The 23,131-nt window shown below is 40.1% G+C and overlaps 2 protein-coding genes across 2 annotated transcripts; both read right to left on the reverse strand.

Moving 5' to 3' along the window:
• Positions 1 to 5,482: 5,482 nt before the first annotated feature.
• Positions 5,483 to 12,993, reverse strand: adprhl1 (ADP-ribosylhydrolase like 1). Its single transcript, XM_084049099.1, has 7 exons — positions 12,440 to 12,993; positions 10,338 to 10,502; positions 9,608 to 9,733; positions 8,482 to 8,622; positions 7,616 to 7,743; positions 7,050 to 7,182; positions 5,483 to 6,472 (listed from the first exon to the last, which is right to left on the reverse strand). The coding sequence occupies exons 1-7, from the start codon at positions 12,651 to 12,653 to the stop codon at positions 6,303 to 6,305; spliced, it is 1,077 nt and encodes a 358-aa protein (XP_083905225.1). The 5' UTR covers positions 12,654 to 12,993; the 3' UTR covers positions 5,483 to 6,302.
• Positions 12,994 to 14,513: 1,520 nt separating this feature from the next.
• On the reverse strand, positions 14,514 to 22,901 carry dcun1d2b (DCN1, defective in cullin neddylation 1, domain containing 2b). The gene is given in 8 exon segments (XM_084056356.1): positions 14,514 to 17,077; positions 17,433 to 17,529; positions 17,736 to 17,818; positions 19,952 to 20,082; positions 20,543 to 20,711; positions 21,150 to 21,366; positions 22,514 to 22,528; positions 22,530 to 22,901. Coding segments are annotated over 8 exon segments (879 nt in total). The 5' UTR covers positions 22,617 to 22,901; the 3' UTR covers positions 14,514 to 16,997.
• Positions 22,902 to 23,131: the final 230 nt, after the last annotated feature.

Here is a 23,131-nt window from a genome sequence, read left to right on the forward strand (position 1 = left end):
TGTATACATTTCTTTAGAAAATGGCAACATTTCAGTACAGCAATCAATGTATTGATATTATTTTGTAATTTGTACTTTTGAATATTTTTAAAAGCACATACTTTTGAATATTTATATATTTTTTAAAGCAAGTACTTGTCTTCAACTCAAGTACATATTTTACTGAGCATCTTTCACTTGTAGTTAAGTAATATTTGACCAGTCCGGAAGCATCTATATTTATTCTATAGTACCGGGGTTGAATACTTTGTCCACCACTGCACCAGTGTCTTTATTTTCTGCCAATGTTTTCTATGTGTCTGTCATCCTCCCATTATATTAATCCTCAGGATACAGTTTGTGGATAGAAGGAAGATACGGAAGATGGATGTTGGCGTTTCATCTTCCTCCTGTCAGAAGACTGAAGTAAGGCCAAATGACACTCGTTCCTGCAAGGTAATTGATCTTCTGGGTAGCAGGGATTGATGGGTGATCTTTCAATCAGCAGTGGTGGAAGAAGCACTCAGATTTTTTACTTACGAAAATGTAGCAATACCGCAATGTAGAAATACTCTGTTACAAGCAAAAGTTCTGTATTAAAAATGTTACTTGAGTCAAATTACAAAAGTATTGACATCAAAATATACTTAAAGTGCCAAAGTGAAAGCTCTAATTCAAAGGCATAATCGGTTAAGATATGTTTTGTAGGAAGATAATCCAAATCTACAAAGAAACTTGTAGCTGATATTTTCAAATAATTTCATTGGAGTAAAAAGTACAATATTTGCTGATGTGGAGTTGAAGTATAAAGTATCAAGTGATGTAAATACACAAGTAAAATAAATATATCTCTAAATTGTACTTAGTTGTACAGTTAGTAGTTGAGTAAATGTACTTTGTTACTTTCCACCACTGCCAATCACTGGCATGCCTGACTTTGCAGGCTGCAGCATGAAATCATGCGTCCATCATTAGATGTGGTCACTTAGGAATGGTAATTCCACAAATAACTGCACAAGCCTTGAAGCCTTTAAGCATAAAATCAATGTGTTGTGGGTAATTATGGAAAACAGGCAAAACATGTCATGTGTTTTTAGTTTATACAATACACATGAATTAAAATCACTATTAGTGTATGTAAATATGCCAGATTTGATCCATATGGCTATTTTTTTAATCTATTGTCCATGGGCAGGTTGATGTTAAAAACACATACACAAAAATAAAATCAACATACAGAATTAGAAGCACATATATGTAGGTTATATACTGCTGCAAACACAGCACATACAGCTGGCACTTGTAAAGCCCTTGTATCTTTAAGCATGATCTGTGTTTGGGAAAAACTCAGAGTCTTTGTTTAACATTTTCTCATGTTAAATTAGGGTGTAAATTCTGTGTACAATGAATGCTCATCTTGGTTAACGTTTGTAACATGTACTGCTCAGATGATCACAAGAAGAGGGTCTAGCATTAACAATATGGGACAAGAGATTCTTTAAAAAAAAGAATCACAATTATTAAACCCTTGTTAGGTGTTCACTTTTTTACTTAATATGATGACAATAACAAAAAACAATTCCACCTTCTGCCAATGAAAATGAAAGAGGAAATATGCCTACCTAAAAGAAAACTCTTAAACTGTGTAACTGTCTCTTTGTTGTAATAATAATAATAATAATAATAATAATAATAACTAAAAACATAAAATACAAATACAATGCATGTGACCTACAAATAACATTGAAAGGTTAATTCACCATTGCACAGCCTAGCCTGTATTTATTTCCCTGCGGTGTGAATGTTTGCTCGCAATATTTGTTCAGCATTTAACCAACCTGTTGTGTTAACAGTATTGACACAGTAGGAGAACATATTGTAACCTTCTTGTTGCAAGTAGACCGGATGTCATGTTGAGACATGCAGATTGGTTCAGATGAGCTTGTTAATGCAATGTTGTTGTTTCCCTTGCACAGCCTGGTCCATGATGCAACACCTCAACCTTGACAAGCACATGACATGAAAGGTGCAATGTTTGCAGAGGAACCAACACCAGATGAACTCCTAGGTTATATGGGGGTTATTGCTACTGTTATTAAATACACCAAGAGTTAAATCAAAGATTTTTTTTCCATTTTCAATTTATTTTATCAAGCAATAAACACAAAATGTTTTAAGAAATATATTTTAATACAAGTATATTTTAAAAAGATCCAATGCAGATAAACTACATCAAACATTTGATTGATGAAATGTGTTGCATTTGCATGTTTCATTTTGTTCTTTGTTCCGTCATAAAATAAGTAATAAGTACACATAGTTACACAGAAATATGGTTAAATGAGGTCCACTGGATATACTATTACATGCTAGGTTCCACTGTAGAGTGTGAGGGTAGAGTACAAGGCAAATGAGATTAGACTTTAAAAGTTGTACAGTGTGTAGGTGCCTTATGACTAATCTAGAAAGTAAAGGTGTCTGTGAAACGGATGATTTTGGGCTTATATGTGCGTTTCACTGAGGGATCGCCGTAGTTTATAGTCCTGTACTTTGGTCTCTCATTGTGGCCGCCTGTTTGAGGCTGGTCTATCTCTGTAGTAGATTGCATTGGGACTGAGTTCTTGCCGCCGTCCAGTGATGATTTGCTTGTAGTGACCTCAGAAAGAGTAGAACAATGCAAAGTATTGACTTTGTCTCTGTGCTCGAGTGTCTCTCTGTCCTCTCCTCTCTCCCCTTCCTCTTCTATCTCCTGCAACTTATCATCTGTTGGACAGTCTTGTGATGCCATATCGAACGCTTGCACTTTGATGTTAGTTACACGGTCTTTTAAATACTCCAATGTAGCTTTTCCAGCATTGAGATCAGTCAGATCATTATCTGAAGATGAAAGACACATGGTAACTGCGGGGGTCATATATCCAGGGTGTGGTTCTGTAAGAGGGGAGGAGCTGGTTTGATCAGGTCGTGGAATCGGGTACTTGGGCAGTCCTGTTGCAGTGATATGAACTTGGGATGCATCTGGCTGTCTCACCACCCTGTCTAATACAGGGGTTTGAGCTGTGTACATACAAAGCCCCTCACTTGAGCGTTTGAGAGGACCATTCCCATCACTAGCACTATTAGAAGGTCCACGTGTACTTCTCTCAATGTTAGAGTATTGTGCGTCCACATCAGAAGCTTCCCTTGCCTGGGTGCATATATTTTCTGGATGTAGAGATAGGGGGCTTTCTGTGGTCCTGGGTTTGGGTTGCACTAAACATTGCTCAGGGGAGGATTCAACACATTCTAAGTTCCACACAGAAGGGCAAGGCAGAGTAATGGCCTCATGCCGCTTCACTGAGCTCTCCATGTGAGGTGTAAGTCTTTGTGGCTCTTGGAGTGACCACTCTACAACAGATTGAATTGAATGGAGAAGTTGCTGCAGACTTGCATATTTCAAAATTTGAGCTTTACTTTGCAGACTATGAACTGCACTCTTAATTGTGCTATCTTCTCCCGAACAACAGGTCTGTACAGTGTCATCAGAAACTTGCCTTTTTATAACTTGCACTGAACCTCCAAACTTGTTTTGATCTGAAGCCTGGTCCATTACTTGCTTGGCTGTCAATTGATTTAGTTCTCTTTGTGTTAAATCTTCTCTTGCTGAAAATGTAACACCAATTGGCTGCTCTTCTCTTTGCACTTCCCCTTCTGTGGTGGAATTATTTCCTTTCAGCTGTTGTTCAGCAGATTTAGATTTGTTTTCATGAACAATTTGATCTGAAACGTTAACTTGCTGCTCTGGTGTTTGTTCTTGTCCATCCGTGGTTGAATCACATCGTAACTGTTGCCCACCAGATTTAAATTTGATCTGCTTCAACTGTTTTTGTCCATGGACGTTTTGATCTGAAACAGTAGGCCTAACTTGTACTTGCTGCTCTGTTCTTTGTAGTTCTCCGTCTGTGGTTGAATCATTTCTTATCAGGGTTTGTTCAGCAGATCTCATTTTCACCTGCTTCGATTGTCTTCGTGTGTGGGCAGTTTGATCTAAAACTGTAACATTGTCGGTTTGCTCTGGTCTTCGATTATCTCCATCTGTGGTTGAATCATTTCTTATCAGCTTTTGCCCAGCATTTGTCATCTTGACCTGCTTCGGTTGTCTTTGTCTGTGCACAGTTTGATCTATAACATTGCCACGTTGCTCTGGTCTTTGTTTATCTCCATCTGAAGTTGAATTGTTTTGTTTCGGCTGTAGCCCAGCAGATGTCGTCTTCACCTGCTTCAGTTGTCTTGGTGAATTGACAGTTTGACATGTCTCCTGCTGTTGCTCTTTTCCATGACAACTCATAATCTGCTTGATATGACTTGAAACTTTCACTCCTCCCAAAGGCCTTTCTTTGGAACATCTCAAGTCTCCTCCTTTATAGACGGTTGCCATGGTTTCAAACTTCTCCATTAATGAAGAGAGCAGAGGCCCTTTCCCAATCTGTCTAGGCTTGATGGACTGTTGCCCCAGTACATCCACTCTCCTTTCTTTGTGCTCAGCCATAGCAAACTTTGCCACTATATTTTTCACACTGCCTCCTCTCTTCAGCCCTTGGCCTCCTTTAGGATTAAAACTCTCCCTATTGTCCAAAGCAGGCTCTTTGTTTTGACTCTGGGGGCAACAGCCTCCCCCTCTTCCTTTTGAAGCCAGAGCCCCCACATCGCGTTGGTTGGTCATTGGTGGTTTGGGTGTGGATCTCATAAATTTGGATTGGAGGAGTTGGAACGAGGTGAGCCGTCGTGGTGCTTTGTCATCTACTGTTTTATCTACTCCATGCTTCCGAAATTTGCTAGAACTGTTCCCTCCTCTCTTGTGTTCTGTAATTTTCTGTGCATCAGTGAACCTGGATTTTGACTTTAGTTGAGTTTGTTTACTTGGAGCCTCAGTCATTTGACCGTCTCTCATGTTCCTCTCAGGTGTTGAAACTGCCTCTGGGGTTTCCAAGATTCCATCCGTGCCAGTGTGGTTGGCAAAGTTCTGAGTTATGTAGTGTAGCAGGCTCTCTAGAATACCTCGGAGCTCTGGACGACAGCTCCGGTCTCTGACCAACTTCTTCAGCATGCTGGAATCAGGGCTGATTTTACTTTTCTTGGAACCCAATCTGTGGAGAATAGAGGATATACACAACTAAATCCCCATACTTCTTCTAACCAGGTATAGGAAGCGGTTACAGATTTTTACAGTAAAGTGTATGGACTCAATTACCTTTTTGAAAACGTGAAGCGGTGCCGAACTTCTATATTATTTATTGAGTGAACGTTAGTCAGTGTAGTAAAGAAAGTAAGGTAAAAACTAAACTTGAAATGAACTAATTTAGCAGTGCCGTAGCTGTTAAATGTGATTAGGGAATAGCAGGCTGGGTCGGGTAAAAGAAGAGACAAGAAATAGGCTAGAAATGTAGGAAAAGAAGATAGGGAGCCAGTTATTAATGTTGCATTACTTATCATTTTAAGGTAAGACAGACAAGGACTTCAGGAGTGGTATAGTGGAGTCCATTTTAATCAAATAATAACAGATTTAATAACCACCATGTTGTGGTGAATTTACCATATACAGTAAAACATACATAAGGATGTATCACAGTGCAGATGATAGCAACTAATCACATTTACGTAAATGCCATGTGGAGCTTCATTATTGCATAGTCTACATACATCGAATAATATGTTAAAATAACCTAAAAATCACTATCAATACGTACAGCAATCAACCACGTAAAAAGTATGGATTTTATAGATCACCTGAGGTTCAGGTAATAAGTATGTTTTGCTACAAATCTGAAAAATATAAGCTCTCTGAAGAGGAGGCGTGATTAAAATCATTTAGGTTGTGCACAATAGGCTGTGCAAAATCCAGAGATAATTGTATCAAACAAACAATATGTAACTAGTTTGAATTGACTCAGTGTATGTGCTGAAGGTTAATGCAGGTTAGCTTTCGAGTGGTCAGGGAAGAGGGTTATCCTTAGGGGGTAGTTACTTTCAAAACAACCAGGATCAGATTACTTTACCCGCCAATACAATAATTTCATATTAGCTGGTGTCAGAAAAACACAATCACACATCATCAACAAAAAAAAAACAGTTGCTTATTTAATAAATTATTCCCCCCTCAATAGAGCACCTTTGGATTGAATGGAGTAAGCAGGGGGAGAGGGGGAGAAAACAGAGAGGAAAGTAACCACTTGAGGCTATTGAGATACCACTACGGTGCACTAGGGGGCAGTATGGGACAGAGGTAAGCAGCCATAGGTCCTCTGAAACCCAGTAGGGGTCACACCAGTGTAGAGCAGAGCAGGTTACTTCTCTGTGCACTTCTCTGCAGATGCTGCCTTGTGGAGTGCAGCTCCCAGCTCCTCCAGCCGCTGCCGTCGGTCTAGATCCTGGTGGAGCCCGTTGGGAACCTGGCTAACGCCATATAGGAGGCCGTACAGACAACCTGCTATCAGGCCTGTGGCTTCACCAGCACCTGAAACAACACAATGAGTTGTGGAAGGGCTCAGTCAGCACAGCAGGCATTGTGATGTCTTTAATGCAGTGGTGGGAAAAGCACTAAAGTAAAAGTATCAATTCTGCAATGGAGAAACACTCTGTCACAAGTAAGAGTCCGGTAATCAAAATTGACTTGAGTAAAAGTACAAAAGTACTTAAAAGATATACTTAAAGTAACAAAAGTAAAAGTACTCATTATGCAGAATGTCCTGTTTGACAAGTTATTATCTAGTATGTGTACAAATATATACATATTTTTGAAAATACCCAAAGTTTAAATAGGGCTGAAGTGGTTAATGTATGTTTTGTAATAATAATCAAAATCTAGTAACTCAAGGTTTCACACAATTGTAGTGGAGTAAAAAGTACAATATTTCCTCTGATCCTCTGATATGTAGTGTAGTAGAAGTAAAAGTACTGAAAATTGGAAATACTCCAGTAAAGTAGAAGTACCTCAAAATTGTACTTAAGTACTTGAGTAAATGTACTTTGTTACTTTCCAACACTGCTTTTATGTGTTTTGTAGTGTTCTTTAGTTGGATGCTGCTACCTACCACCATGAAACATGGCCCGCCGGCAGAGTTCTGTCCAGTCGCTGCCCGCTGCCAGAAGGGCATCATAGGCGATCATGGGGGCATCGTGTCCCCTACGGCCTGGGCGCCCCTCAGAGCTCCAGCGTTTATACATCTGTATGTTCAGGAATGTGTTAATATGATATGAGTATTATGTTATTTTGCCCTGTGTACAGTAACATCCTGTTAATGTATCTTTTGCCCTTTGCCCTTTGTCGAGAGTGTTCATTCTAATCATAGGTTAACACTCTGGATTTTACTGTGTGTTTGTGCTGGTTTTCAAAATGGGGACCCAAGGGGTGCCACCAGGGGGAGCCAATTGGAAAGGACAGGATAATGGATAATGCGTACAATATAAAAGTTGTAGTTTCAAATTCAGTTCATGTGCATGTCATTATGGTAAAACATTTTTTTTGCTGATCTACAAGCTCACAATTAGTCACAGCCTGGCTTGTAGATCATGGCAAGGTCCCTCAAATAGCTATGGCTATTCCTATTTGGGAGACCTTGCCATAGAAAAGTTTGGGAAACCCTGGTTGAAGCGTTACCTTGTCTGTCTCCTCAGCATCGTAGCGATCAGGGAACAGGGGTTTGTTCTGTCCTTCCTCCTCTATCCCTCGCTCTTCCAGGTAAAACTGCCACTTGGCCTCAAAGTAGAACCAATTTTCCTGATATTCTACATAATAACACAGGTTATTATAAGGTTACACACATGAACACTGGTTTGCTAATATTGACATATTATTATATGACATATTGACATTATATTTGGGCAAGAAGAAAAATACAGAGGCTCTTCCGGAGAGACTACCCAAATAAAATACTGGAGCACTCGACTGGTCTGCATGTACTTATCATTTTGCAGGGGTGACTGACGTTTCGACTCCTCAGGGTCAACCGTTTGACTAATAAATACGTGCAGACCAGTCGAGTGCTCCAGTGTTTTACTTGGGTAGTCTCCCCTGAAGAGCCCAATCCCCAGATATTTTTCTTCTTGAATATTCAAGTTGTCCCTGTTGAGCACCGAGCTGAATGCGTTGGACTTCTCCTTGTAATTATATTTAAAAAATATATTATTTCCAATATATTTTATCCATAGTATATTTAATATTTTGGGGCATTTTGTCGTATTTTGAAAAATATCACATTTTCTTCTGTATGAGAACATAATTATACCCCAGATTATTGGACCATGAAACCAAAATGGTCTACTGTTCAGAACATCATTTTGAAAAGTTTCACACAACCAATTTAATCCGGGACAGTTAACATTTCAACAAGGACATCTGATGTTCTGATAAAGACTTGATCAGTCAAATTGGTTTCAGACTCTGCTCCTTGAAAGTTATTTTGGTGTGCATGCATCTTTTGGACACCACTGTGCAGTCCACACACATACTGTATGCACTCTGACCTGCCATGTGTCGTATGGTCTTCCGGCAGTACTCCTCTGCCTTTGGGATGACCTTCATAAGGTCACGGCCCCAGGTCACCGGGGGCTTCCCCTGGACAGCATAGGATGCGAACAGCGCAGTGGTCATGGAGCCCAGGAAGCCTGAAGCCAAGATACCCACCTTTTATCACTATGACAACATTGCCTAGAGAGAATTTAAACCCATGGTTTGGCTGAATTTACAGAGTGTACAATACATTGTTACGATTTAAAGATTTGTATTTGTCATTTACTCATACAAGTATGTGCAGTGAAATGTTGGTTCAAGAAAAGACATTATTACCACACAACAGCCAGTTTGCTCTAATGTCATACTCAGTGGGTGGGAAAGGAACTTTTGTGCTCTGACATTGTATGAGCAAAATTGCTCCTGTAAGAATATGGTCAGACAAAACATATGTTAAGACAAATGTCTCTTCTTTCAGTTTCCTGAGCTGAAAACCCCACCGTGTTGGGCTGGGATTTCCTACCTCCCGAGTATGACATCTGGGTACAGTGGCCTTGTGAATATAGTCAATACGTGAAAAATGTATGGCAATATGCAGACTTTTTATTATTTTAGGGGGGGGGGGGGTTGAAGGTCATCGCTCAGAAGAATATGGAATACAAAAAGGAAGACCACACACTTACTCACATCCAACATTTATTGGATATCATCTCTTCTATATGTTTTGCCTTCATCAGGAAAGTGACGTGATTGTTAACAACTTTCAACTTTTCATCCCTATTTTGTACATGTTTAACCTGTACTAATGACAACTTCATTTTTTCCATTTCTGCATCTTTATTCTTCTTTATATATATATATATATATTTTATTACGTACAGTATTATCTAGTTGTACTGTTGTACTGTTATCACAGTTTTGTGGAACATGCCACACCAACATTTTGCTGCTTGTACCTGTATGAGTGAGTGACAAATATAAGCCTCTTGAATCTTGAAATCATTATTGGTCATTATTGGTAGAAAAATAAAAATAAAAATAAAAGATCTTTAAGCTCAGGTAGATCCGACTGTGTTTGCCACACGACTCCGTTGTACAACAAAGTATAAAATAGGGATTAAGTGGTTAATATGTGCCAACCTGTGGGGTGGTTGTGGGTCATCCTGCCCGTCTCAACGCTGACCTCCACCAACGTGTCCAGTCTCTCAGGCTGCCAGTACCTCATACCCACACACATGGCTTTGGTGGCTGCACCAAAGCCAGAGCCTGGACACAAAGACACAGATTTGTACACATGCAGTCATGTTATCTATGTCACTGTTTCCCAAACAGTGGGTCGGGACCCATTTGTGGGTCGCGAGTAAATATCCCCTTTTTTCCTTAAAAAAAAAAAAAAAAAAAAAAAATATATATATATATATATATATATATATATATATATATATATATATATATATATATATATATATATATATATATATATATATATATATATATATATATATATATCTTATTACAAAAGATTTTTAAAAGTTTAAACAAAAGAAAAACACTTTTTAAAAAAAAAAAACTTTTCATCAATTAAAAACAATTCCAACATTTTCCAAAAGTATTTTATAAATAAAATCAGAAAATCAAATAATTCCCATAAATAAAATGAATAAAAAACTTGAGTTTTGAAGTAGTGAAAATAGCAGATCTACAAGCTCATAAGCTTGTAGATCTTCTATTTTCTCTAGTTTGGGTACCGGGCAAACGTTTAATTTCTCTTTTGGGTCTCGAGCTAAAAAGTTTGGGAACCAGTGAATTATGTTTACGCTCATAAAATGTTACATTATCATTAAAAAAAATTTGCAGAAGAAAAACACACCTTTTTCATTGAAGGGTGTGTGCCAGGCCAGCAGGAAATTGTGGGGTTTGAGATGGGCGCAGCCCTCCGTGGTGGTAGGATCAGGAGCGCGCCCCTGAAGTGACACCATAGCTTCCACATAGACACGTACAAGCTCCCGATACAGGTCCTCCAAGCACCAAAAGTCTGGACACACACACACACACGCACGCACGCACGCACGCACGCACGCACGCACGCACGCACGCACGCACACACACACACACACACACACACACACACACACACAGTAACTGCGTCATTCATGTTTGGCATGCATGGTGAGCTAATTTTAGATTCAGCTTGCTGGGCTGCAGATTAGGCCAAGAATGCCTGCAGGATTGGTGAGTAGATGTTTCCACGCGTTAGGGGGGGTCCACTGGGAACCACCAGCGGACCTAGAGCTTTGGTTATGTGACACATAGTCACAGAGCATCCCTTCTAATTTAGTAGTATAGGCTTTGGCAAGAGACAGGGCTTTCACGGCCTGGATTGAGGTACAGTCGAGTGAATTGAGCAGAGACAGACATGATCAATGTGTAAAGAGGGAACATATTGCTGCTGTCGGGCAGAAAGAAACCAGCTATGTTCAAAATATTAACTTTTCAGGAAATAAAGAAGAAAACACGTTTTTAGAACTGCCTCATCAAAGTTGGTATGGTGACTTTAGCCATTGTCAGATACTTGAATGTGTCCTTATATTATCATCACTTTTTGACCATTAATGTGGAAAAAATAGATCCCGTCTAACTGGAAAAAATGGAAAAAAACTCCAAGTCAGGTGGTTTGACCGACCGTGTTTTTACTCATAAGCGCTTTTTAATAATTTTCTTTGGTTCAATATTTGTAAAATCTACACACAGATGTAAAGGGTGTTCAATAGCACTGATTTATTTGATAAAATACAAAAAGTTGAAAAGTTGAGATAGCTGGTTTCTCCCCGAAGCGAAGATATTCTACTAAAAGTGGTTCAAAAGAAAATGATTAAAATACCTGTTTGTTTGTTTTATGTTTATGGTGAGACATCAATCTACCATTTTGTATTCAGCTGTATAAAAATAGTTGCAAGGAATGTCTTTTATTTGATTCATTTGTGCTTTATTTTCTATGGTTACAGTGAGAGAGGGGGGGTGACAGAGCAAAGAGCCTCAGGTTGTATTCAAACCCGGGCCATCTGCAAAAAGGAATATGGCCTTATTTATGTGGTACTGAATGTGCTCTTACCAGGTGAGCCACCACCAGGGCACCCCTTGTTTTACCTGTTTGAGTTTGAATGTGTGTTTCTATGTGCATGTTTCTCTACTGTGTATTGGAAGTACAGTGCACGCAAGTGGCCTAATCTCAAAAGATGTCACCAGCCTTTCACTGGACTGCTGTCACTGGCTTTGAACTGTATCCAAACATGATCCTGGTGGATCATGGAAGGGTCATGGAAGGAGGATCATGGAGGATCATTGAAGTCTCTGACCAGCTATTGTTCAGCAGGGGAAGAGATGAGGATCAGGCTTTCCCAGAACATTCTATTTTGGACTATTCTCTTTTAGCACCTCCCATCCAGTCTGTGACAAAGCTTGAAACAAGTGATGAAATTATGAAACAATACAATGATGACCTTCACATTTGAGGCTGACATTTAAGGATCTGTTTCTGGTGCTGGATTATTTATGGCTGCATGTTTGGATTAAGGCATGTCAGTAGGATTTATCCTAAAGAAATATTGTGCCAGAAAGTGATGATCAACTTTCATGGTCTGTATGGAAAGTTTTTTCAGGTCCTCTGTATATTTCAGAAAGATTAAAAGGTGGATCTGAACAAGTGGGGTCTTATGTTAGTACAGAAGAGATGAGTGAATACTAGCTATATATAAATTAGAAACTAGTCAAATAAGCTAAAAGACATGTCTACAATGTGTGATCTATAAAACAAACAAAACAAATTCTGAAGTGGCGTATCAGCTGACAAACTGTGGCTTAAAACTTTTATTTGTAAATGTAAAATAACAATTCTTCTTATTTGGATCTAGTTCTCCAATTTGGAGCAAATAATAAATCTTCCATAACATTTTCCAACAAATGCTCACCTACCTGTTATAAGTGCCGCTGCTGTGGTCATATGCATCAACACTGAATCACTCAAGGGCCAGTTATCTGCGTCCAACTTCAAGTTCCCCAGGCCCCCCAGTGAGGCTAGTTCTTCTTGGATCTGACGCCCTGATGTGCAGCTTTCCCAACGACCCTTTCTGTACCCCAAGGCATCACCCACAGCACCCAGAACCATGGCTGCTTGGAACTTCTCCATGATGCTTGATGCCTTTAAAACTTCTGTGGTCCCTCTTACACACAAACTGCACTGGTTAGAAGTCCATTAGAGATCGTCAGCCACTGCCAACTGGACAGCTCGGTTCAAATGCTTTCTTCCACAAGTTCAACTAAGCTTCTGATGGCCCCTATTTCCACAAAGGAATCTCTCTCACCTGACAGATTCCCAAGGATTTAACCCAGCCACACACATGCTCAAAGAGTTCTGCACTGACTGAACACAGAATACGTTGTACATCGTACCTCTACTGCCGCCTACCCCCTAAGTCTCTCTCCCAGTTCCTTATCATGTCTCTCACCAGTCTATCACTCTCTAACAGACAAACACTCCATCGGTCCGGAGGGCAGGCATGCACACACACGCCTTTATCAACCATAGCTTCTTTGTGTTGGGCGGCAGTGGGCTCAACTGTGATCAGGTGGCTCCTTAAAAGGCAATCCCCATGGCTCCATGGCCTACAAGCTAGTTGGTGTGATGTAGGCAGTAAGGGAGGGGGTGGGGGCTTGATAGATTGGTCTGGGGGTCAGAGATGTTAATGGACTGTTATGCTGGATTCCATGTCTGTCAGCTGGTCCTGGGTCTCGTTTACACCCCTCTCACCCCACAGGGAGAGGATAAGAATGGAGCATCATCTCTGCGTAAACCCACTAGTCGCCCACACCCTGGCTATTGACCCTTACTCCATGCTCTTGCCGCATCGCCTGGTATTGGCCTTTCTTGTACACTGCACTTGAGAGCCATACACTTCAGTTCTCACCAATACTTTCCAGGATTCAGGATCTTGCGATACAGCCTTGCCCATACTCTAATTTTAACCCAGAGACCCCCGTCTAAACATTCAAGAGCTCTCATCCACGTCCCCTATTCTTCCCTTTCCTCCTCCTTCCCTCTGGTTATAGCAGTGCTACCTGTTACTGGATAAAGTCGATGTAGCTCCAATCCTGGAGAGAGCACAATGAGCAGGAGAGCTGCGGATGACGACAGAGGAATGCAACCTGATAGGGGTCAAGTGTTGTGATGCTGACACACACACACGTACGCACACAAACACGAAATAATAGACATGAAGTATTGCTGACACACAGCACATCCTATCATATATTAAAATTGGCTTAAAGGAGTACTTCACCCAAAAACATACTTACTTTCTATCAATTACTCAACCCATGAAGCCTTGAATTCACAGAGATTTTTGTTTTTGTCGTATTCCTAAGCCAATAATTTGATGACGCGCTGGTCATCAAAGTATTGGCTCAGGAATGAGACAAAAACAAAAAAAAACATTCCAATATATGGGCATAAAGAGACGAGGATTGAGAGATACAGAGATCTCCATACGTGGCCATAACTAGAAAAAGTGCTCCTAGGAGCACTGCCAGACCCCTAGTGGTTGAAATCTGAATGGCCGGACTTCGCATGACGTGTGTGCAGAGGAAAAGAGGGACTGACCGACCGACCGACAAAGCCTCCTGTAGGCCGACCCCCTGGGTCTGGCAAAAAGGACACAGGTAGACAGACAGATACAGAGATCTCGATACTGTATGGGCACACAAGGAGCAACGGGTACTCTGACAAAGCCACTGACACAATGACATATTGGTCGGATCGGGTGCGACGTAGTTCCCGAACTCTAGATGTCAGGGCCGGTGAGTAGCGACCCAAACCATTAAGTAAACTTGCATTCATACAGTATCTCTTACTAAACCAACGTCTCTGTCAAGGGATACATTTCTTGTTGGGGTAAATGACATACTTAGTAAGTGGTAATAAAACATGCTTTATTGACAACCTTTTCCCCCCACAACATTGATCTGTATGCCTCCATGACAAAAGACAATATGCTGTCAATATATATTTTTTATTACCAGCAGAAATAATACTGTTTTGAGCAGAATGAGCTGATCATGACTAGAAACACAGTTGACAACACATTTGACAACTAAAATAAAACGTACCACATGTACCATTTTAGGACAATGAAGGATGTCTCTTTTGTAATGTTCAAAGCCACAAATGATCTCCAGTCATTAGTCAAATACATGTGAACAGGGAAAAGGTTTTATATTGCCATCTAGACTGATCCAATTGTACCCAATCTTTGACTGTAAAGGGAACCAAGATTTGAAAGAGGATTAACAAGCAAATCTTTTCATCAGTAAGGTTGCAACATATCCAAAACATCTAAGTGGAATCCAAGCGCATCTCGTTACCTATTATATTAGTAGAATCATCACACATTTACCCATCTTCTGGCCATCTTAACCACTTGGCTGATTTTCAAAAATATTTATTTTTAAACTTTTAGCCGGGTTGAAAGTGGTTAACAGTCATGATGGTACTGGTCTAAATACACCATATCTGGTGTAAGCAGGCATAATCATTATATTAATTACCATCCCACCTCCCTTTACCTTTAGTATCTATGGTACTACTTCTCTGATTAAGATTTAGGCAGATAACATTTGAGAACTTTAACATACTTATCTTGACCTGATGAAAATCAAGGCTAACGCTCTCTCTGCCTATCCCCATCTGCTCCCTATTGACAGGCTTGTCACTAAAACAGGTGTATACAGTACTTTCAATGGCCCCTGCCCTAAACCACAACACGGTTGCTCCGATTTAACTAGTAGCAGGCGAACCTCAGTGTGGCTGGGTGGTGTTCAGCACAGAGAACATAGCAAACACTGACAAAGTAAACAAGCTAGCCTTCTGGCTCCCACTGATGCTGAGGAAGAGAGAACTACTGGTACCTGAGTTCTATTTTATGTTACACGTGTTTAGCCAAGAGTGAATGCATTTAGCATACCGAGGTGTCAAAGTGTTTGAATTGAAGTTTTCAATGTTTGGAGTAGTGAAATGGTCAAATCACATACCACTGTCACCCGCCTATCTAAAACACTATGTGGATATAGTTGCTAATAGGTGAATAGCAACAGAGTTACCCGAACAGTGTAAAAACAAGTTAAAATACATAGAACAGCAAACTGGGATGTAGGCGTTTGTTTACAAAAGTGTACAATGTAAGTGATAACTACTGTCACGTAAACTGAAGAGCTATGTAGATATGTGCAGTGCTACCTGGTAAAAGATCTACAACATAAAAAGTGTCAATCAGTGCAGTTGGTAGAGTTGGCAAGTACAAGACAAGTCATCACCTGGATATGAGTAGAAAAACAGTCAATGTGCCGGTCAGTTTCTCCTTGTGTACAACAGTTTACACACTGCAAAAAAAAAAAAAACCTGAACAAAAAATGGACAAACGCAGAGGTGTTATAAATGCTTCTCAAATACTTCTCATCATGGATATAAATGTTTTCTTAATTTTTCATATATTCATTCTTCTAAAGCTCTATGTCTATAATCCTATGGGTACAGTATCTTACAACTGTAACAATAGTGTATCTGCTGGTGTTGAGCTCAAAAAGCATGCTGCTCTTTCCAATTCTCAATCTGAATATGAAAAGTGGATCTGAACTTTTACACCATTAATCAGTGTGGATTATCAATTCTGACCTTTTTTTCACTTTACAATAAAACCAAATGAGATTTTTTTTCCTTTTCTTAAATCTTAGATTATAGAGGCAGAAGTTTGCGCACAAAGACGCAGTCACACACACACAAACACACACACACACACACGCATACACACACACATAATATATGTGATGGCAAACAAGCACCCTTTTCTGCTCTGAAATGTGATTGTGTTTAGCCGTTACCTCCCCCCTTAATCTCAGTGAAAATAATGTAGATAACTGTTTTTTTCCTCCCAATCTTCCATGGCACTGCTTAATGCAGGTGGAAACAAAAACATGCAGAATTTAACAACACCTTATTCAATTCATTATTGGCAAAATAAGAGGCCACATCCTACTGTCACACACCTCATCATCTCAGCGTCTGCAGAGAAAACACACTTTCTGCTGTCGTCCCTCTCCACCAGACCAGGGTGTGGCCCTGGGGAGGGGAGGGGACACTTAAGCGAGCCAAGTCCAGAGCAGCGGTTCTAAGCCATCCACTTGTGGTTTGCTCATCAGCGAGGAATACTGCAGACGCCCTGGCAGTCAAATTGTAGCAAACAAAAAAACCCAAAGAAAACACTTGCTGTTGTTTCCCCCTCTCATTTGTCTTTCTGAACGGGCCGTCCCAGGTCACTCCCCAACCATGGTCTCTCACAACTGGCAGAACAGTCTCACAGACAGCCTGCAGAAAGGCTTATTGACGAGTAGTCTCTTTTTGGCTCATGTGTATAAAAAATCCTCAGTCAAAAAAATGGGAGAAACACAAAAACTGCACCCCTTGCTTGGAGCCAGGGCAGCACTATATGGTTTTGCGCTTCCCCCCCGTCACAATTGGCCGAGCAAACTCTACAAAGTCGTCTATGAGGACAGGCCATGCCCCTAGGGAGAGACAAAATAAGGTCAGTTACAGTGACAAGTGATTTTAATGCAATAGCCAAGTTCATTAAGTCAACTTCCCTGTGATGTAATAGTTAAGGATAAAGCAGATGCCCTCTGCTGGCTTGGTAGCAGACCACAAGAATATATTCTCCTTTATTCACGGTCACTGATATGGCAATAATACAGTGTAAAAAAAAAAAAAAATCAAACAATTAAACAGAAAACAGCACAAACGTCGCAGAAGTCATACACAAGTACCAGTAGATATCTGGGCCTGCGATCATGATAAGGATTCATCATGGAATTCATAAATTATACACTCAAACTTTTTTCCATAGGAGTTTAATGAGCTCACCTTCCTCGTCGTAGTTTGACATGTCATCTGCTATCATATTGCCGAAGTCCAGAAGCAGGTTCCAGGTGTCCTTAGGAATTGATCGCTTGTGATGTTCCTAAATAACATACAGCACAGTTCAACAGAGTTCAACAGAATCACCTGAAGAACTGACACTCAAATTCATATCCAGATTCACATTAATTGTTCATAGAATAAAATTACTTTTGAAGGTCTGTACACAATTAAACACTCAAAACAGTCAATACTTAAAACATGGTTCAACATCACAACACAAGGTTTTGTTCTGGGACCCACACTCACCAGTAGAAAGCGATTCCAGAGGTCTAAGAACTTGAAGCGACCAGTAAGAACCAGATTCCAGTAAGCAACCGCCATCTCCAGGTCTATACGGAGTAGCAAACCACAACGCAGGGTATCAGTAATGTACATACTGTAATTGTATATAATAATGTACTTAATTACCACTGTGAGTGGAAAGTTGTGATAAATTTGACATCAAAACAATTGAAATGCAATCCATCTCAGTCATAACAATTCCAAAGCAAGATTACCAACTTTCAGGTACTGGCTGGCACAGGTTATGGCTGCACTGGATATGTGAACATATGTTAACCATTTGGTTAACATATGTTGACCATGGTCAGTTGCACCAGTTAGGGTGGCTTTATTCAATATTAAGGCTGTTTTGCTTGTATAAAAAGTACCCTAAATAATTTACATAGCATGCCCAAGCTGTTCATCATAATTTTAAGTTTTACTGAAGATATTATATAATATGCGAGTCACATATTATATATATTGTTTTATTTCCTTCTTCTTTTAACAGTGGTGCTGTGTAGTATTACCTGCTCCTTTCCTTTCTCACTGCTTTTTTATGTCTTTTTCTTGTCTGTCTTAATATATCTGCATCTCCAACACTTGACTCCTGCTCTGCATTTGAATCAATTGATCATTTCCCTCCAATCTCTGTAGATATTGAATCAGCTTTGCAACGTTTCCTTCATCTGTTTATCCCAAGTCTCCTTCCTGCCTTCTCTCTCATCTCTTCCTGTTACAATCACAATCTACAGTATCAATCACAAACTACAGTATACATTTCTACTCATACTGGTACTGGTACTAGAGTTAATTATACAATAGAGCATTAGTGATGATCTTGTTTTCCCATAAGTTAGCTATAAAAAAAAAGAAAAAAGAAACATAGCAAGCTGGTTTTAACTGTTCCAACTACTTGATTAATAGGTAGAAATGGATCTGGAATAACACCGGCTTCACATTCGGGTCAGCTTTACATGCTCTTTTGTTCTAATACAAAACAGGGGGCGGCCATAGCTGAATGGTTAGTGAGCTGAATGGTTAGTGAGCCCGCCTAGGGAGCCAGAGGCCCTGGTTGCCCCAGGTTCGATTCCAGGCCAGGTCAGCATATGTGTCGATGAAATGAAATTTGTCCCTGAGCAAGACTCTTAACCCCTAATTGCTCACAGGTTCTCATTGGAAACAAGACCGCAAGGACTTTCATGAACGACCTGTTAAAAGGAATTATCCTTTATCCTTTTAACATTTCATAAGATTGTTCACTTTTCTCAACTAATTTATCTGTCAGAGTTCCCAAAAAGATCCCAAAAGATACCGTGATAGAGGAAATGTGGCAAGCATATATTGTACTTGTAAATGCAGCGGCAGAGGTGCAGGTTATTTACCATCCACTATACCCTGCCTGTTTAACCATCGCCTGGCCGTGTCAGCGTGTGGCAGTGGTTTGACCCCTCTAGTACAGTATGTCCACAATTAGTCACATTCAATTACTTGTGGAATGATGAACAAACAAAATCTCACGTAAAGGAATATGAATTTTCTATTTAAACGGTCTAACTTATTTACCACATTTTCTCTTTTTTTAAAAGCAAAACATTTAAGAGCACTGAAATTTATATTTCAGATTTCCTAATTTTTAAGGCCTTAATGGCGGCAAAATTGATTAATACTTTTTAAGATGTTTTAATAACTGGCGAACACCCAGTTATATAATGAAAATGGATACCGTGGGCACGCCATTAAAACAACTAACCAATCTATGTACTCACAAAATAATTCAACATATAAGTATAATCACATTAGCCCTGGCATCCCTATTTTGGGCCAATTGGATAAGTGCAAATTGTTTGGGAGAAATTGGTAGGGACAAAAATAAGATCTACAAGCTCACGATGAGACACATTATGAGCCTGTAGATTGGCATTTTTTTTGCCATTTGTCGTATGACATAGTATACTGTGGTTAAGAAAACACCATGGTGAAACGTGTTGCCATTTCTAAGTTCTCCTCAGCAGCACAAAATCAACCTTTTAAAGCTATTTGCAGTAAGTAATCTAGTGTCTTGTTTTTATATACAGTTGGCACTATTTTGTGATGGGAAGACCACTTTGTTTTTGCAGCAACCAGCAGCATTGTTTCTTATTTTTATTTTTTTTATTAGATAAAGTGGTCTTTCTTGTACGTTCTACTTGTAGGCTTACCTAAGCCCTTCTGGCCTGGATTCTTGGCAAAGTTGAAGGTGAATTGATAGAAGTCCTTAAACTTCCCTGTGTCTTTCAGTTCCTGCTCTAGTCTGGGGAGGATTGCCTTCAGTTTCTCTGGACTGTCACAGCTGGGGAACAGACAGACACACAACATCACCAAAGCGTGCAACACAAAACCAAATTTACCAAAATTCCACTGCTGCAAATTTCCACAATGGTGAATTGTATTTGCTATGGACTATTCTGCTGAATATATAGCTGTTGATGTAAGAACAACGACTTCTGGATCCTTCACGGCTTGTCTTTCTGATACAAATAGTTTTACATGATCAATTTTCATTGAACTGGTCACTCAATTTAAGTATACAATAGGCAACTCTCATCCCATGCTTTAGTTATCACTATCTGAAAAATGAACAGCACCTTTAACCACTTTCAAACTGGCTTCCCTATTTTGGTTGTGTCAGATCGTGACACACTATTCACACTATTCGTTGTAAAATAAAGTATTATAGGGCTTAAGTGGTTAAATGCAACATTGAGTTTGTTGCATATGTGTGCAAGGCTACCACATCACTAGCTGCTCACCCTAGCTCAGCCATGCCATCCAGGAACTCTTTCCTGCTGAACTCGCATTGCGTGGCGGCTCGAAACTTCCACGCCACCACCAGAACGCTCATGCTGGCTGGATCCAAGGTGAGGTCATCGCAGAACTGCTGGATCCCATCAATGCCTATCTTGCCCTCATCCTGGGGGTCTGTGAAGACAACAGAGGTGAGTTAACCACATGAACCCAAGAGTCCCTATTATGGGGGTACAAGGTGGCAACGTGTCGCATAGCAATGCATTGTGAGCTCGCATTGCGACTTGTTGTTAGCTTGTATATCTGCCATTTATGGGAAAAAGGTTTGGTGTAAGAAAAAAAAGGAGTGGACCAAGTGTAGAGCTCTGAGCACCCCGTCGTTTAAGTGCTTCAGCGTAAATGTATACTCCATTGCATGAGGGTGACGCTTGCCAACAAGAACAGATCTACTATACAAGACAACACGGATTGTAGATCTTTTTATTTTTGGCGAGTATAAATTAGGTATTAGCAGTGCAAGAAAAAAAAACACACAACAAAAGTTGCATGACATTCGCCTTTCAGAGCTGGTGAGCTCTGAAACACGAGCTTCGGTTTGCCACTGGAGCTTGCCTTTGTATCTGTTGTAGAGCTGCTCCAGCTTCTTGCGATCCACAGAGGTTTTCATGGATTCTTTATAATAGAGGTCTGGGTTTTGGAAGTAGTTGTCTGTGGCAACTTCTAGTTTCCAGTCATTCTGTGTCAGGCAGTACACGGCTGTCCTCTCCCCTGCCTGCGTGAAGGACATGAACTGCCGAACCTTGTCCTTCTGCGATGACTTCAGCTTATGCTGCAACACAAACGAATGGGAGCACACATAATTCATTGCAATTCATGCCATTACATTACATGCCTCTAAACCTTCAGATGGTTTGATCCATATATTTCTATATATTTATTCTATATTTTAAAACATCTTGCCAGAAAACTTGTTGCTATGATAAACCTCAAGACAGCTGCATATGTACAGTATACTATGTAATTGCAAGCTAGCTAAATTTGAATACATATTTTTGTTCAATCCAACTTTATTATAGACACACTCCACTACAGCAGAAACACATCAACAAAACACACTACAATACAATTACACACAATAGATAAATACCATAGCACAGTGGTTAAAATACATATAGACACTTAATCCAATGTTTCCAAAGACACACGGTGTAATTGTGTCACTGTGTATCAAGATCAGTCAAAGCTATTATTGTTTACATTCCTTCAATCAACAAAAACGTGTAGTAGCAGCAATAATCACAGCTGTCAAAACTTCACAAAATGATGGCAATGCTGCACTCAAGCCACAAGCTATAATCGTAAAATAAAAGCTCGCTATATTTAAGAACAATTCCATGACAGCGTTTGGCACGCGTTTGTTTACCAGAAACGGAATAACACGAATCTATAAGGTGGTATAAATTCAAAGCTGGATGTTTCTATGTGGAGGATTGCAGTCCAGAGACCTGACCCACCCGAGGTGCTGGATGTGGATCAAACACATTCACAGAGACGAGCTAGTCTGTCGCGACCCAGTTACCAGAGCAGGGTGTGTGTGTGTGTGTGTATGTGTGTGTGTGTGTGTGAGAGAGAGAGAGAGAGAGAGAGAGAGAGAGAGAGCGAGGAGTTGGTTGGCAGGGTATGCAGTCTTAACCCGGCACGGCACGGCACGGCATCCAGGGCAGACTAGACACCAAAAAGGGAAAGGTACGTGCCCCCCCGGGCTCAAAATACCAACAACTGACCTTCCATTTCCCCTCATATTCACGACACAGTGAACCAACCAGACATCATTTTGACAGAGGACACACACACACCGCTCCCCTTCATACTGGTGTCCCCGTCCCCGTCCACACACATCGTTCATAATGGCCATTTATTTGCACTGTTTAAACTGGGTTCTAAATGTGGTCTGGGTTTTGTTATCTTTTACCTACCATTTTATCACCCGCTGCTCTGTTTTGGCCAAGTTGATATCCAATTACTCGCGGTGCGCATGCGCGAGACACACTGCAGCGCTACTGGAAGTGCGCTTTGCATCGTGGGAATTGTAGTCCTATTGGATCTCTGATGAGCCAGGCATTGTTTTAGTTGTGGGAGTCTTGGCTTAATTGTTTATCAAAGTGCTTCTGGACACTTAATTCACATTAATGCCGATGTTACATTATGCAGAATAGCGTATCAATCTGTCACCAGATAAAGGCTTATGATTCATGAATGATGTGTTAATAACAGTGGTGTAAAGTAAGTACATTTACTCAAGTACTGTACTTAAGTACAATTGAGGTATGTTTTCTTTACTGGAGTATTTCTAATTTTAAGTACTTTTACTCCACTGTATCTCAGAGGCAAATATTGTACTTTTTACTCCACTATTATTTGAAAACTTTAGATACTAGTTACTTTGTAGATTTTTATTACTATTACAAAACATACATTACCCACTTCAGCCGTATACATTTCGGCCATTTGAAAATGGCCAAATGTGATGCATTGTGAGCTTGTAGATCTGCTATTTTCAAAAGATTTGTATACATTTGAAAACTTGTGAAATG

The sequence above is a fragment of the Gymnoscopelus microlampas genome (genome assembly GCF_963454915.1).
Source record: "Gymnoscopelus microlampas genome assembly, chromosome: 1".
In the NCBI taxonomy this organism is placed as follows: domain Eukaryota; kingdom Metazoa; phylum Chordata; class Actinopteri; order Myctophiformes; family Myctophidae; genus Gymnoscopelus; species Gymnoscopelus microlampas.

Coding starts and splice junctions, on each gene's coding strand:
- adprhl1 (XM_084049099.1), bottom strand. CDS start 12,653: ATGGAGAAGTTCCAAGCAGCCATGGTTCTGGGTGCTGTGGGTGATGCC. Junction 9,734..10,337: donor CACACCCTTCAATGAAAAAG/GTGTGTTTTTCT, acceptor CTTTGTGTCCAG/GCTCTGGCTTTGGTGCAGCC. Junction 7,744..8,481: donor GACCATACGACACATGGCAG/GTCAGAGTGCAT, acceptor GTTATTATGTAG/AATATCAGGAAAATTGGTTC.